At 39.4% G+C, this 15,500-nt stretch overlaps 2 protein-coding genes across 2 annotated transcripts; one reads left to right on the top strand and one right to left on the bottom strand.

The window, feature by feature from the left end:
* Positions 1 to 2,021: 2,021 nt before the first annotated feature.
* On the bottom strand, positions 2,022 to 4,122 carry bhlhe41 (basic helix-loop-helix family, member e41). Its single transcript, XM_053319938.1, has 5 exons — positions 3,940 to 4,122; positions 3,779 to 3,845; positions 3,521 to 3,628; positions 3,305 to 3,416; positions 2,022 to 2,965 (listed from the first exon to the last, which is right to left on the bottom strand). The coding sequence occupies exons 1-5, from the start codon at positions 3,999 to 4,001 to the stop codon at positions 2,022 to 2,024; spliced, it is 1,293 nt and encodes a 430-aa protein (XP_053175913.1). The 5' UTR covers positions 4,002 to 4,122.
* A 1,713-nt stretch (positions 4,123 to 5,835) lies between these two features.
* sspn (sarcospan (Kras oncogene-associated gene)) lies at positions 5,836 to 11,172 on the top strand. The gene is made up of 3 exons (XM_053318868.1): positions 5,836 to 6,081; positions 7,729 to 7,815; positions 9,687 to 11,172. The coding sequence occupies exons 1-3, from the start codon at positions 5,902 to 5,904 to the stop codon at positions 10,044 to 10,046; spliced, it is 627 nt and encodes a 208-aa protein (XP_053174843.1). The 5' UTR covers positions 5,836 to 5,901; the 3' UTR covers positions 10,047 to 11,172.
* The last annotated feature ends 4,328 nt before the right edge of the window (positions 11,173 to 15,500 follow it).

The raw sequence follows: 15,500 nt of genomic DNA, 5'->3' as shown, positions 1-15,500 counted from the left end.
TTTGATCTACTAGACTTTCAGTATTGTGTATCTATGAATGCCATTAGAAATAATATGCTTTGAACTGTCTGTTTTGTGCACTGTGTGTTGCTTCCCGTTACCTCAATTTTACACATGTACCTATTTGTTGGAACATATTTACTCATCCTTACTGTCTACATTTGATTACATTAGAGACTGTGAATCTGTACAAGGTTGGTGTTAAATAACAAGAAAGCTGCAGAGTTTAGTTTTGATATTTATTTTACAACTCATCAGCAATAATTTAGAACAGCATATGTGTAAAGCATTAACGAAGTGTGCAACAGTTGCTCAGTTAAATCTTTTTAAAAAAAACATAGACTTCTACAACATTGACATAAACATGTATACTTTATGGTATATTCACAAAAAAATCTATTTACAGACACACATGCCACTTTATATAACAGTTGATAACAGATTTGAGGCAAAAAAACAGCTTAAGAGAACTACAAAAGCAATGTCATGTATGCAAAATACAATGAAAATAATCTGTTTATTCAGTCACGTGTGACACTTTAAAAAAAACTAAACAACACTACACTTGTAGGAATTAATCTCAGCTGACGGTCACATGACCACAGCTTCTTTCCCACCTTTGTCAAATATTTGAAAAGCGAGGTTTTACATAATGATAGCATATAACAGAATCAAGGATAGTCTGGTGTGTAGTGGGGGTGCAGGGCTCTGAAAGCTGATTATGATCTGAATCATTTTACCTTGAAATAGCTAAAAATGAGCAGTGATTTGTTAAATTAGGCAAATTACTTGATCACCACTTTTACTGCATGAAATCATCATAAAGCATCTGGTATCTCTGCTCTCTCTTCTGCGTTGAAATCATATTTTTATTTTAAACAACACAATAAGAAAGGTTCAAAGAGAACTACAGTGATTGACTTTCAAATTGATGGGGGGTATAAGCAGAAAAAGTGCACTTTACATCTCAAAGAGTAAAGATCAGCCTACATACAAACTTTAACAGCTGGGAAAATACAGGTACATTCAATATCAAAGATCAATAAGGTGCTATCCTACAATGTTTCCTGGAGGTACAGGACAGGAGGTCATGGCATCTCTCTGCAGAAATGTTTCATTCAAGGGACGTACAATATGCTGGTCAAGCGTGCCCTTGTGAATGAAGGGCTTCTTTTTTCATTATTCTGAATTATTTAAGTGATTGTTGTTTTTCTTTCCTCACAAAGACAAACAAGTAAAGAGTAAACTCAGATTTATTAAACACCAGCAGAGGAAAATCAGGAATAACCCCTCTCCCATAATTTCATTTTTATAAATGTATGATTGTTGAAGTTGATTTTTGTATTTGGTGGTATTGATGGAGATGGTGTGAGTGTGTGGGGAAAGGAGGAGGAGGGGGGCACCATTCATTTACTCTCAGGAGGGACAGTAGGCTCTTGTGCCTCCCAATAAGCTTACCCCAGGCAAAGTTGGGGATGAGGTACTGTACGGGTACACTCCGAGGAGCACTTCTTTTATAGGCCCATTTAGTGCACATCTACACGTTAATGAATCTTCCAGGTAATAATATTTACAGTCAGAGTCAGAGAAAGCTGTTAATAACCTTGACAGAGGTCAGTTGCAGCTTCATACATCCAGAGAGACTCGCTGATTGGGCTATTGCGCACTGTTGTAGTACTCAAAGTTTTGGCACCAATGCTGCCATTTGAAAATATTTTATCAAAGAGGATAAAAAACTAACTCCAGCACAACACAACCGTGTATTAGTGTCAATCATTGTCGATAATCATTCAGATTGATTAATCTAGCATAAGTGCAAAAGGCACACGCCGTCACAACTGCCCCGTCTCGCCAAGATGTTATTATACATGAGAAACTCTTCTGTGAAACCTCGTTTTAAAACTAGCCTATTTAAAAAAAAAAAAAAAAAAAAAAAAAAAAAGGAAGAACGAAAGAAAGAAAGAAAACGAAAAAATACAGAAACTCCTCAGCAGAATGCACGGAAAGGTAACACAGACACGTTAGCTCGCTTGACACGCAGAAAACTGATGGTGTGGGCTATTCTTGCTCTCCTGGGACATGTCAGCTACGTCATCGTTACCGTCGTCACCCGCGGGACTTTCCTCGCGCTCCTCAGGTGAGCCTGTCTCAGCCTCGCGTGACCCATCGCTGTCTGGAGAGAGGGAGTCCTTGCGTTGAGAAGAGGCTCCAAAGTGCGCAGACAAGCCGGGGAAAGCAGCAGCTGCAGCCGCGGCCGCCGCTGCTGAAGCATGTGCGGGGTATAGCCAGGGGAAAGGGGGTGCAAGAGCAGCCGCAGCTGGATACATGTACTTTTCGAGATTGCTCTTATCGAAAAAAGGCATATAAGACGCTGCGGCTGAGGGGTTGATAAAGTAGAAAGGCATGCAAATGGGTGTCTGCTGTCCTACACTGGTTATTCCCATCAGAGAGTTCATAAGCGCCACATCGGGCCTGGTGGGGTCCGCGCCCCCTAACCCGTTCCCAGACCAGTTCATCTTTGGTTTTTTGGCAGCGCGTTCATCTCCAAACTCCTGCTTGATCTTCACCGCCTTGGGTCCCTCCGTCGTATTGCGCTCACATTCTTTATCTTTGCTATCGCTCTTTTCAGCCTCGCCCCCGTATCCACTGTCCGTGTCTGTGTCATTCTCGTTAAGCTCCCCGCCTTGGGTCCTCTGGATGACCGGGACACAGTTGGCCTGGCTGTCAGCTTTCTGCCCATCTTGTGCGTCCCCGGTGGGTAGCTGGTGTTGGAGAGGCAGCCCGCCGGACTGGAACTGCGCCAGCACCTTGTGAAGGTGGTTGATGAGCTGCGCGCACCTCTGCTCCCGTGTCGTCCAGTTCTCAAACTGGCTCAGGTACTGCAGGACCTCTTTGGCACAGGCTTGGAACCCGGAGTGGAAGGCTTCCAGGTCTGCATGAATGGAAGATTTCATCGACCGGTCCCCTGCGAAACATTGCAGTTCAAAGATGAATTTACTCTGTACGGTGCAGCACATCATAAGCTATAGACGATATATGGTGGGCAGGTGTCAACAGCACGTTTGCATGTCTGCATACAAGCACAGTGAACAGATCTGCTTCTAACATGTACATTAATCAAATAAGAATGGTATTAGATTGTATGGTGTTCTTGAAGTGCACTCTGCGTATTATCCACAATACAATTTATTATATTTCATACTGTAGGCACACAGTTTCACAACTACAATCAATCACGTTTTAGGCTATGCGATCTGACCAGTTTATTACTCATCTTAAACTTGTTAATGTAAGTTCATCTTACCATTCTGCAAAGCAATGATCTTTTGGTGCTGCTGCTCGGTGACAGCAGTCAGTGCGTTTAAATGCTTCAATGTTAACTCCAGGACAACTGCTTTCTCCAAATGCCCGAGCGTCTATGGAGAAAATGAAAAGGTTCAGTTAGCTATTTGCGAGATCTCTGTCATGTAAAGCCATGTTCGCTGAGCAGGTAAAAACTTTTGTTATGTCGTGATCTTACCGATAGCTTCAGATGTTCGGGTAACAAATCCTTCAGCTGGCCAATACATTCGTTGATTCGGTCTCTTCTCTTTTTCTCTATCAATCGGTGTGGTAACTTGTATGCGTCCTGCTGACAGAAATAGAGGCGTTTATTGTATCAGAGAAGAAACATGTTTTGTTATTCAAAGTTACAGTATGAATTAAGTTTTGTGAATTAACAAATGCAGGTTAACCATAACAACAAAGTATTGTATACGAATTATTTATTAGCCCGCACCTTGCCACCATCTTCTCGTTTGATTCCTCTTTTGGATTTGCACATGTAGAGAGAGGGGTAGTCCACCCTAAAGTAAAACAGAAAGTGTCCGATTAACCATCAGGTTGTCATAACAGTTTATAAGACAGAGTTTGACAGAGTTTGCCAAAAGCGACACTCACCCCAAGAAATCTGCGTGCTCCATAAATTGCCTGTCCTGTAAATGCGGTATTCTTTCATCCATCACTTCTCTGCTGCTGGTTATTCGCTCCTGTGCTTCTTCGGGGAATGTTTGTTTATTCCAAGAGCCACAGAGGCACGGCTGGCTGAGGGGAGATGATGCACAGTGCGTGTCCTCCAGTGGAGCTGCGCTTCAGACTGATGTCTATAGTTCCCTGAGCTGCCACTTTGCAAAGCCGTCGGTGCTGTGGTGAGAGCGCACGCGCGCCTCCGGTATGGAACAGCTTCCGACTCACGTGTAGTCTGCACCAGCACAAAGTCCGGTAATTAGACCTTCTCTGTGTTATATCGCCGCCGCTCCTATAGCGAAGTAGTGTTAACCAGTTTGACCTGGTTGATGAAACGTGATGCATGCGCACAATGTGGCAGGCGTGAAAAGAAACAGTAAATCCACATGAGTATCATTCATGTAACATTTCCCATTTCCCTCCTAAACTTTGCATCTGGACTCTATAATTTAATAAGATACATCAGACCGAAATCACCAAACTCTCTTGCACAGTTTAGAGGGAACATAAACGTTCCTCTATTACTTTTTAAGATGCAATTTGTTCTATGAGGGGCCACTTCCAGATGTCTATGTGACCATATAACACTGCTATAACCCTGCTAATCTGTAATGAAATCATATATGTTAATGTAAAGGCACAGCGTGAACATACTGAGGGTGCGTGCGCGTTCACTCGAGTCAGTCACTGTTGTGTTGTTGCCCTGGGCAGGACCGACAGGGTAACCTACTCACACATCTCCTGTAGACGAAAGCTACGTTGTCAGTAACCATGGCACCAGCCCAGCTGTGTGCTCAAACACGTGCATCGCGGATCTTTATTAATCTCGACATGCTTGTCTCCCATCTTCATATGGGTGTATTGATGATAATAATAATGATGATAATAATAATAATAATAATAATGATAATAATAATAATAATAATAATAATAATAATAATAATAATAATAATAATAATAATAATGAATACAAAAAATAATGATGATGATGTGACAATTGTTTGGCGGGATAAAGCAAAGTTTTGTGAGACTGTTGAATTTGTCTGATCTCCTAAACAATTAATATGAATATCACATCAGATTTCTCCAAAAGAATACAAAGTCAGTCAATTCATAATGTTTTTGGAGACAACACTAATTTTAGTAGTCATAAATGTAAGTAAGCAGTTTCCATCAAAATGTGTTATTACAAATGACAAAAGTTATATAAATGACTCTTAAGCTGATTGTCAGTGACACCTGTTCCTTTCTTATGAACACTAAAGTGATCAAAAACACTAAAATCTGAGCTGCTGTAATGCTCTCACATGCATTATGATCACATTACTTCTTCCTGTAAGTCATGTGACATTTTCTGGCTGGCAGCATATGGCTCTCTTGTGTAACAGTGCTGACAAAGAACGATCCAATCACTCCCGCTCTCAAATGAAGTGTGACCTCTTCTGCTGGCTTTTCATTAACTCATACCTGCTGATCCACCTCTGTACTTTCCCTTTCTTCTCTTAAATGTGACTACAAGTGAAATCATCTTGCAGCCGTATGTTGGAATCCCCCTTTGTGTCTTCCTGCCCCCCTTCCCTCCTCTTCCTTTCCTCCACAGTATGCTGCCTGCTCTATATGTGGCACTGGAGCTGCTTTAGGAATCCAGTCCAAATGTTTTCCATATTAGTTCAGAGCCTTCTCTGTTTCCAAATAGCAGCCGAGCTGGGCTTATGGTGAGAGGAGGCCTTGGTAGGGAGGGGAAGCAAGGGGGAAAGAGGCAGACAGCAGGCAGGCAGGCTCAGGCACCCACAACAGTACAGTAAAAGTCGTGAGGACAGAGAGGTAAAGAGTTTGAAGACAAGAGGAGAACTAGGGAAGGGACAGAAAGGTTCAGACAAGAAGGAGGGCAGGAAGATGAGAGATGAAAGCCCAGAGCCAATGGACAGCCATAAGTGCAGAGTCTGTCGCTTCCCTTTGCTCGTCGCCATACTACAGCTGCTGTTTGGGGTGGCCATCACAGCTGTGGCCTTCCTTATGTTGGCCATCAGCCCCTCACTCCTGACCAGGGAGACGCCACACTGGGCTGGGATCATTGTAAGCTCCATCCTACACTCTAACATAATTCTCATATTTGCATGGAACCTCAGTTTCCCTTTTCTGATACTTGTGCATGTCCCTCAGTTATATGTACCTGTGTCTAATTGTACATACTGGAAGCCTGTTTGCAACTTCTACAGGTTTGGTTGCATGAACATCTGGGCTAATGAGACAAGCCATACCAAACTCCAAGTTGACCTTTGAACACTTTAGTAGCATCTAAGCAAATGATTATTTACAATTGTGATGTGCATGCCTGCTTACACCTCATCATCCTTCAGCCCACTATCTGCCTTATCAAGACACATTCACAAAAAATGCAGCACACAATTCATTTTGGTTCATTTTGAATGTAAGCTGTATATTTTAAATACACATGTAATTTCAATAGGCTAAATCACAAGAAATTAAATAAAATGCATGTAAAACATTTTTTGCATGTGAGATATTGTTTGGAGTTTAACTTGATGCTCCTAAAGTAGTTGAATAATATGAGGTCAGTTGAGGTTCAAGAAATAAGAAAACCTAAGGTGTCACTTGAAGTGTTGAAGGTAAAAGCCGTCAAGATCAGTTTAACTCTAACTACTGAAAACATATGGAATTTTAGCCATGTAGAAAGACAAGTTGTTGGTTTGCACAAAAGCATTGAAAATAGTTGAATTAAGAGCTGAAGAGTAAGACATGAAAGAAGCTGAAAGGTCTCTACAATAAAGCAACTGAAATTAGCTGACATGTAAGCAGTTGAACTGTAAAATTATGTGTAAGAGAGGAAAGGAATTGAAATTGAATAGGAAATAAAAAGCTTAAATGTCAGCTGAATTGAAAATGTTATGAGAGCAAGTGAAATTCAAATGTGTTGACAGCTGTCAGATTACATTATGTGTGGAAAGCACTTTTTTTCAGGAACCAGTATGATTATGTTCTATTAATCCAAAAACAACGAGCATGAACATTCGTCTCATTTCTAGCAAAACAAAAACATAAAACAAAAGATGAATTGTATTTATCATCAGAGTTTAGAATAAATTTCAAGGTGACATTTTGGTGAGAGGATAGAAAACTGTTGTTGTATTCAAGTCTATTACAGATGCCATCTGCTCTCACAAACATCCCTGGACACCAACATCCCGAGTTAGTTCCTCACGAGATTCAGCCGAGTGAAAAACACTGAGGTCATCAAGAACTTTCCAGAGAGTCCTGAGTGCTTAAGAACCTGGGAAAAACATTTAAATAAGATGCTGCACGTTAGTCACAAGACTCCAATTGCACTGAAGAGATAGAGTGTGAGTGTGTCTGTGTAAGAGAGAGAGAGGAGGGAGAGAGAGAGGAGAGAGTAATGTAATCAGATGATAGCTTACTGCTGAATCATGCAATATTAACAGACACCCCTGAAAAACTGGACACAAAGATTTCCTAAACCAAGATTATTAATAAATAGCAAACATACTGTAGATCTCATGCTGCATAACATAAACAAGGTAGACTGTATTAAAATAATATCATGCATGCATCACATCAGGAATACATGGGTTCAGTTAATTTTTTGTTGTAATTAAAGTCCACAAAACGAGTATTCTATTGAGAAATGGTCAAATATGAGTGAATCTAACTGAACTATGCCAATCACTTTTCTGCGTATTGCAGCTGTGTTTGGTCTCCATCGTGGGCTTCATCCTGTACTGTATCGACTACCTCCCTGATGAGAGGTCATCTATGCAATTCATTATCAAGGTGAGTCTACACACACCCTGTCATGATGTTTGTAGAAGTTATTTGTGATTAACCCAAATCAGGCTCTCAAATAAACCAATAACACAAATAACAATCCCGTCTGTTCTTAGGGAACTGCAGCAAAAAGAGCTCTGCAGGGATTCCTATGCATGGATTAGCGCATTCATTAATGTGACTCTATCGTTTAGCTTAATTAACCATACAATATATGCAGTCGGAATTTCAAGGCAATTAAAATTAGTCCACCATTGTTTGGTACTGAGAAGCAGATCATTGAAAGCAGCACCCATTTTCTTGTTGGACTCATGTGTGCATACCTGGTTTCAAATATGTACAGTTGCTTTTAAGAGAGTGTTTCAAAACACTTAAGTATTTTGCATGAAGTGGTGCAGTTATTTTTGCAACATGCTATTTGAAGAACGGCAATATAAAAGCTAACTCCAATTATATGTGTGCTATGTAGTTTCACCACCAGACTCTCTGAATCGCCAAAAACAAGGATTATCTTAATTTACATCTGAATATATAAAACTGGAAGCTTGTAAATATTTGAATTTGAGTATTTTTGAGTATTCAGAGTGTGAAGATTGTCAAGGAAGCACAACGTCTTGCAGTGACGTAAATACATTTACAACAGTCTTGAGTTCTGGAGGTTCAAGTTACTCCTGAGTGTTATGTTTGTGGTCTTAATTCTGTTTCCTCTCTTTAAAAAAAAAGTGTTTATACTGTTTACAGAAATAACCCTTTAAAAAATACTCCTTTTAAAACAATGATTATCGTGTGTGCCAGAAAAGCTGGAGTTAGCACTCTTTATTTGGCCCTCAAAACAAATGGTGCTTTAATTTATTAATATCATTAACTTCTTATTAACACCTCAGTAAACTTCTGGCTTTCAACGTTCACGTAGGAATTTCTGTCTTTACAGTTGGCTCATTTATTTATTGCAATTGCCCTTAGCGCAAGGCGAATAACAAGTGGAGAGAGTAGAAAATGGGTTGTAGCCAGAGACATTTCTGCAGTGAAGTGTTGCTATGTTGTCAGATGAGGGTCTTGGCTCTCTGATAACCCTTTCAAATCCGTATTTATTATGTCTAGGCATTCTGTTTCTCAAGTGGAGTTTGTATTCTCACACTAAAAGATATTCCAGGATACTACATGGACTATAAACAACTTAGTGTTGACTCCTGTCAGTTTCTACCTGCTAAATCAAGCGCACAATGTGCATGGAAACACTTGTTGATGCACTTGCTGTACATACACCTCCCTGTCACCAACCACACTCCAGATTTCACAGCTGTTCCAAAATTAACATAAACGCCATTTCAAATCAAGCACCGCTCATCACTTGCATAATTCCATAAGCAGCATGTAACTGCGAGCGAACACACCAATGAATGAGGGCTCCTGTTATATAAGCGATGGATTAAGATGGTTTAGTGTTATTGAGATTGTGCAATTGCATAAACAACCCAGCGCCTCTGTCACATTTTACAGCTGTATTTTTAGACACATACTCGCACAAGACTTGTACTAAAGGTGGGAAGCTCCACAGCTGTTGCTGCAGGGCAGTCTTACATGTGTGGCGCCTGCTCGGTGTTAAGAGCTGGGCTCCTACTCTGAGGGTCAGACCTTGCCCTGTAGTATTGTGGGTAATCTCTTTTAAATGAACTTGCCATAGGCACTGAGCCAGCATGTCTGTTTCTAGGCTACAGTTTTGGCTCTCTGGGTTAATCATGAGACAACAGACTAAAGCAGGAGCCAGATTTCTAGAGTAAAAAACACACTGAGTGGAAGATAAGAAAATGTTGTTGTTGTTGTTTTTGAGAGAGGTAAAAGAGCACAATTTCACATTTGTTCTCTGCCCTCCACAGTTCCTGTACTTTGTCCTGTGTGCTGTTGGCCTGGTCATATCAGTTGTGGTTATGGCGTTTGCTGGACACCACTACTCACAGGCCAGTAGCTTCAGCTGTGACGAGGTGGAAGAGGCCTGCATATGCACACTGAACCCAGGGGACCCGATAGCTCGCACCTTCACCTATGAGGGAGTCAGTGACTGTGAGGTGATCAATGGGACACTCACACTCTACTTCCTGCTCCAGATTGTGCTGAACCTGGTTCAAGCGCTCGTCTGTGTTGTTGGTGCCTTCATCATGTGGAAGCACCGCTACCAGGTCTTCTTCACTGGTCTGCAGATTGGCTCTCCCTCCTTCCAGCATTGGCAGAAGGTATAATGTCATGGCCATGTCAGGTCAAGATGAAGAAATGCCACATGTGTGACTACACTCTTCAGGACAGGGACATTTGCCTTTTTGTGTGTGCCTATGTATGTTTTCTTTTATGCCATATTTGTCTATGTGGTGGTTATATTATAATGGCTTTTTGTACAAATTTTGTATATTATGTAACTTCATACTTCCAGTCGCCACTGTTGCGGAAATCCTGAACATAAATAGATGAAAAATGAGGAAAAAACAACTGGTCTATTTTTGAAAAGCATAACCAATTGCTCTTGTGACATACAGTGTATGTAACACAAGACAATTTATGAGCACAAAATCCACTCCAAATCTCTACATGGCCTCTCAAAATTTCCTTTACTTTGAGCTACTGAGATTTAATAATCGTGATCATTTTCTTCAGTGATGCTTTAGGTGGCACACTGAATCACTGTGTTATCACATTATAGTTCACAAATGTTAATTGACACTGCCTCAAGTTTTGGAAAACAGCTTTCACACAGTAAATAGATCACACATTGATGAATACAGAAGCCAAAATCAGTGTAAAATCTACTTTAATCTGAATTATACAAAAAAAGAGCACATGGTTTATTAGTGTATTGCTTTACAACCAGAAAATCGCATTGTATTGAAGCTTTTAACTATATATTCTTTGCCACGACCTGCTGTTACAAAAGCAGAACGTACTTTGTTTCATTTGCTGCTCTTTAATCTTATGCAGATTTGTGAATATTTTGTGTAAGGTCCGTGATGGAAAACAAAAGAAAAGTATTAAAAACCCTGTAATTCTTCAAAAAGTCTAATTCCACGCACCAAAAACTGTTCCTGACAGCAGTAACACAACCTGGGCAGAGTACACTTTATGAGACTGGATTCTAGACTGGGGCTCCGAACTGGGCTGTGGCTTGCGAAGGTGGATGCCAGGCCACTAGCCAGCATGACTCAAACAGCCTGTAGGAGTCAAACTACTGCAGCCACAGAAGGGCGGGGGAATGGGCTGAGGGGTGAGAGAAGGGGGACTCAGACAGGCAGCTGGACTGTAGCAACTAAATCATCTAAGTATATTTACAAAATGAGGAACGCCACGAAACAACCATGTTTCTTGAAGGTTTACTTATTTTTTAAAAAACAAGCATGACATGCGCAGCCTTATGAAGGCTTTCAGTTTAATTTAATTTTTACCCTGCTCAGGCACTGGCAGCAGTCACCTACAGTCTAATGCTGAGCAGTGAATGGTAAACGTGAGGCAATTTCCGTTGCAAATTAGGTGGCACATGTAATCTGAGGGAGGCTGTAATAAGGGTGCGGTGTTACATCTACTTTGTCAATGATGGGGGGAAAAAAGGTTGATTGACTGGGGATTATAAATATGACTTACTTTTCACATAAGCCTTACATGTCTCGATTAGGAATGAGCGTTTCATCTGGATAAAGATGCTACTAAGTGAATTTTCTCTTTCATGAATGTCATATTGTTTCTGGTTACAAATACACATTTTGTGCCAGTTATGTGCAGTTTTATTTTCTTTTTTTTGTCACCCCACATATACAGAAGCAGCTAAATCAGACCAAGAACCTCAGTCATATTCAAATGAATAGATTTCCTACTGCAATTAATTGCATTATTAATAGTAAAGACTGGAAGCTGAACACAAAGAGAACATCTCTATCTTTGCATTCTCCAAGACATGACCATTTTTAAGATGCTCAAACACAATATACTGTATGTAAACAGTAGGCATTTCCATCATAATGTATGGGAAAATGTCAATTGTAACAATTCTCAAAGTAAAGACTGAATCCAAAAGTATGACTAATCTGTCAGTCTCTGTTTGAGGCTGGTTGGGAAGTTTATTACACTAGTTATCCAAATTCCCAAATGCACACATTATTTTGGGTGGTGACTTCAACATTGCTTAAGATGGTTGTTTACATTGTTGGCCTCCAAGTGCAAACAATTCTTCAGTTTTTTAGACTAAATAATTAAAAAATTCAAATTAGCACCAACCACCAGCCAAATGCTGGTAAAATATGCAAATGACTGGTAGATTTCATTCAATCATCGGCCAAACAAAACAATGGTAATCTACTGAGTCAACTTGAATATCCACTAGTCATTTGGCCAGTGGAAAAAAAGTTAATTTTACACCCTGCGTGCACTTCTATGTCACACAGATTATTGGTTATTATCTGATTGTCCACTAACTCCACCAACGGACCACAGAGCTGTGTTGTTCCAAGTATCTTTTAGGTCTAACACTATTCATTAAGGGGCTCTTATTGGAAATGCAATAATTCCATTTTAAAACATGATTTAGTGACGAGGAGGTCCAAAAATTGATGAAATGATTTTGGAAGGCTGTAATTGATAAATGCTTTCTCAGATACTGGGGGCTTTTTAAATTTGAGGTGACACAATAGTTGACAGAGCATGGCTCCTTTTTTCTGGCATACATGGGTCCTTTTTGTATAAATCTAGGACAATTTAAGCCAGCAGAAAATGTATCAGAAAATGGTATACAGGATTTCATTTTTTTTTTTTAAAGAAAGTGGAGGAAGATTTTGTGAAGTGGAGGAGAAAATGGGTGGAAGAAGGGGTGCAAAACACTACCTATTGTCAGTGGTGGACGAAGTACACAGACCACGTACTTGAGTAGAAGTTGAGATACCTAGTCTAAAATATTACTCCAGTAAAAGTGAAAGTGCTCCCTTTAAATGTCGACTTGAGTAAAAGTATAAAAGTACTTGGCTTCAAATGTACTTAAGTATCAAAAGTAAAAGTAATTTGGTGTAATGTAGTTCCAATGTCTTGGTATGTCCTTTATACACTCAATCAAGTCATTTAAGGTTAAAAAGCCCACTAACACCACCCTGAAAACACAATGTTTTCTATTTGTGATATCTGGTATTGATATCTTTTGAAATTATCATAAGCACATCATACTAAATGGAAATCACCTGATTAGGAATTAATAGGGAGGGGGAAAACCACACTAGACACATATTTCTTTAACTTCCATGTGTTGGCAGGGCAGGCTACTGGACAGCGAAACTTTGTCAAATGAATGCTAATAGAGATATGGATGGAGGAGAAGGCAAGTTGGGACAAGTAGCCAGGTAGGGGGCCGGGCCAAAACTGCTCGACACACGATGTGTTCTGATTGGTACACTTGCGGTGCACGTTCATTTGGACCTGTCACAGCAGCTGGTCATGCATGCATGTTGTGGAAAGGAACATTGAAAGGAACGACAGGTTTTTGGAAAGTAGTTGAGTAAAAAGTAAGATTTTCCTCTTCCAAATGTAGTTGAGTCAAAGTATAAAGTCTCACAAAACAATGATACTCAAGTAAAGTACAGATCCGCTAAAAAGTTACTTAAGTACAGTAACGAATTACTTGTACTTCGTTACTGTCCACCACTGCCTATTGTAACACATTTTTGAAAAGATTTGATATCAATGGAGTTATTACTAATGATTCCTATTTGATAGCTAATTTCTGTTTCACATTCTATTTTTTTTAATGTATGTGTCATGTGTCATAGTATAATGAGACTGCAACTACCATTTTTTATGATATCTCACCAAAAGAAAATCAATTAAGATTGACCATAAAAATGATTGCCCAATAGCTTCAGATAAAATCCTGTTTGCCATTCATAAATCACCCGGGTTCACAGCTTCTGAATTTTAAATTGCTTTTGCAGAGCAACTATTTCACTCCCCCCATAATGTGTTTATAGACAGCACTGAAAATCCAACTCTTTCTCCCATTTTATTTCATGGACTTTTAACTCTATTTCCAAAGCCTAGGAAAGATCTGCTTTGCATTGAGATGGCAGCCAATTCACATTCTTAACAATGATTACAATGCTAATTTTTGCAGTGATGATATGTTTTGTATGTATGATTGTTTATTTCTTGATTTCTGGCCATGGAAAAAATCTGGGTTTGGTACTTACTTTAGCAGCTATCAGGACCCTCTATATGAATGCAAATTGTTTAAGTAAAATGTATGCAGGCACCACTCCTAAATTTTACCTAAAACATGGAGTCACACAAGACTGTCCTCCCTCACCATACTTGTACTTCATAACAGCTGAAAATGAGATCATTATTAGTCAGCTGCCTGATGATACCACTTTATTTTTAAAAGATGCTTCATAGGTTTAAGTTGCCATTGCTACATGTAAGACATGTTCTCATGCCTCTGGGCTCTGTTGAAACATCAGTAGCTGCTCACCCTCAAAAATTGTAATGTTCCATTTATGTTTTACTTTTCTGTGAAACACTCAGTCCCCCACCGTGGAATAGTTAAACCCTGTCATAGGAAAGGTGAAGAAAAAATAAAAATGCCTTCAAATAGATTTATCCCATAGAGGGATCATTTTGCTAACAAAGATAGAGATCACATCACAGCTTACTTATGCAGCCTTATCTACAGATACTGACCTCTGTGGCCATTGAGTACATTCTTCTTAATTGTGTGCGCAGAAACAGAATTCATTATGTTAGACAAGAAGTCTTAATGAGGCTTCCATGAATATGGTGACCTGAACTTTCTTGATCTTTCCACCCATAATAATAATAATAATAATAATAATGATAATAATAATAATAATAATAATAATAATAATAATAATAACAATAATAATAATAATAATTAAACCATAATGATATTTATTTATATAGAACTTTTCACAGACAAATGTCACAAAGTGTTTTACAAGAGAAAATATAAAAAGGTATTACAACAGTCCACACAAAACAGACCCAAACAATGATACTACATACATAGATAGACACATTTATATATATATAAACAGAAACAAAAAATAATGAATAATGAAAAATCAAAATTAAAATAAAGATGAAATGCTGAGAGCCTTATGCCAAAGGTTACCCAAATGCCTGTCCAAACAAATGTGTTTTGAGTTGTTTTCTGAAAGTTTCAAATGAATTAACAGACTGCATGGATGCAGGCATAGCATTCCAGAGTTTAAGTGCTACAGCCTCAAAAGCTTGATCACTACGGGTCCTTAGGTGGGTGCGTGGAACAGAGAGCAGATTTTACGTGTGTGACCAAAGGGAGCGAGCTGATGAGTATGTAAGAGGCCTGACCATGTGGTGCTTTGAAGGTGAGAATGAGGATCTTAAACTGTATTCTAAATGCTACTGGAAGCCAATGAGGAGAATTTAAAATAGGGGTTATATGAACCTGTCTATGTGATCTGGTGAGAAGTCTTGCTGTAGCATTTTGGACTGTTTGAAGATGATCAAGGGCAGAAAACACCCAGGGAGGAAAATAGTGAATTACAGTAATCAATGCGTGAGGAGATGAAAGTGTGGATAAGCATCTCTAGCTCGTTTTTAGAAACAATAGATCTTAATTTACTGATGTTTCTCAATTGCAAAAAACTGGATCTGGTCAGCTGCTTAACATGGGT

This window comes from Scomber japonicus, chromosome 5, assembly GCF_027409825.1.
Source record: "Scomber japonicus isolate fScoJap1 chromosome 5, fScoJap1.pri, whole genome shotgun sequence".
NCBI classification, from domain to species: Eukaryota; Metazoa; Chordata; class Actinopteri; order Scombriformes; family Scombridae; genus Scomber; species Scomber japonicus.
Note: the sequence above shows the minus strand (reverse complement) of the source record. Positions and strands in the feature narration are given on the sequence as shown.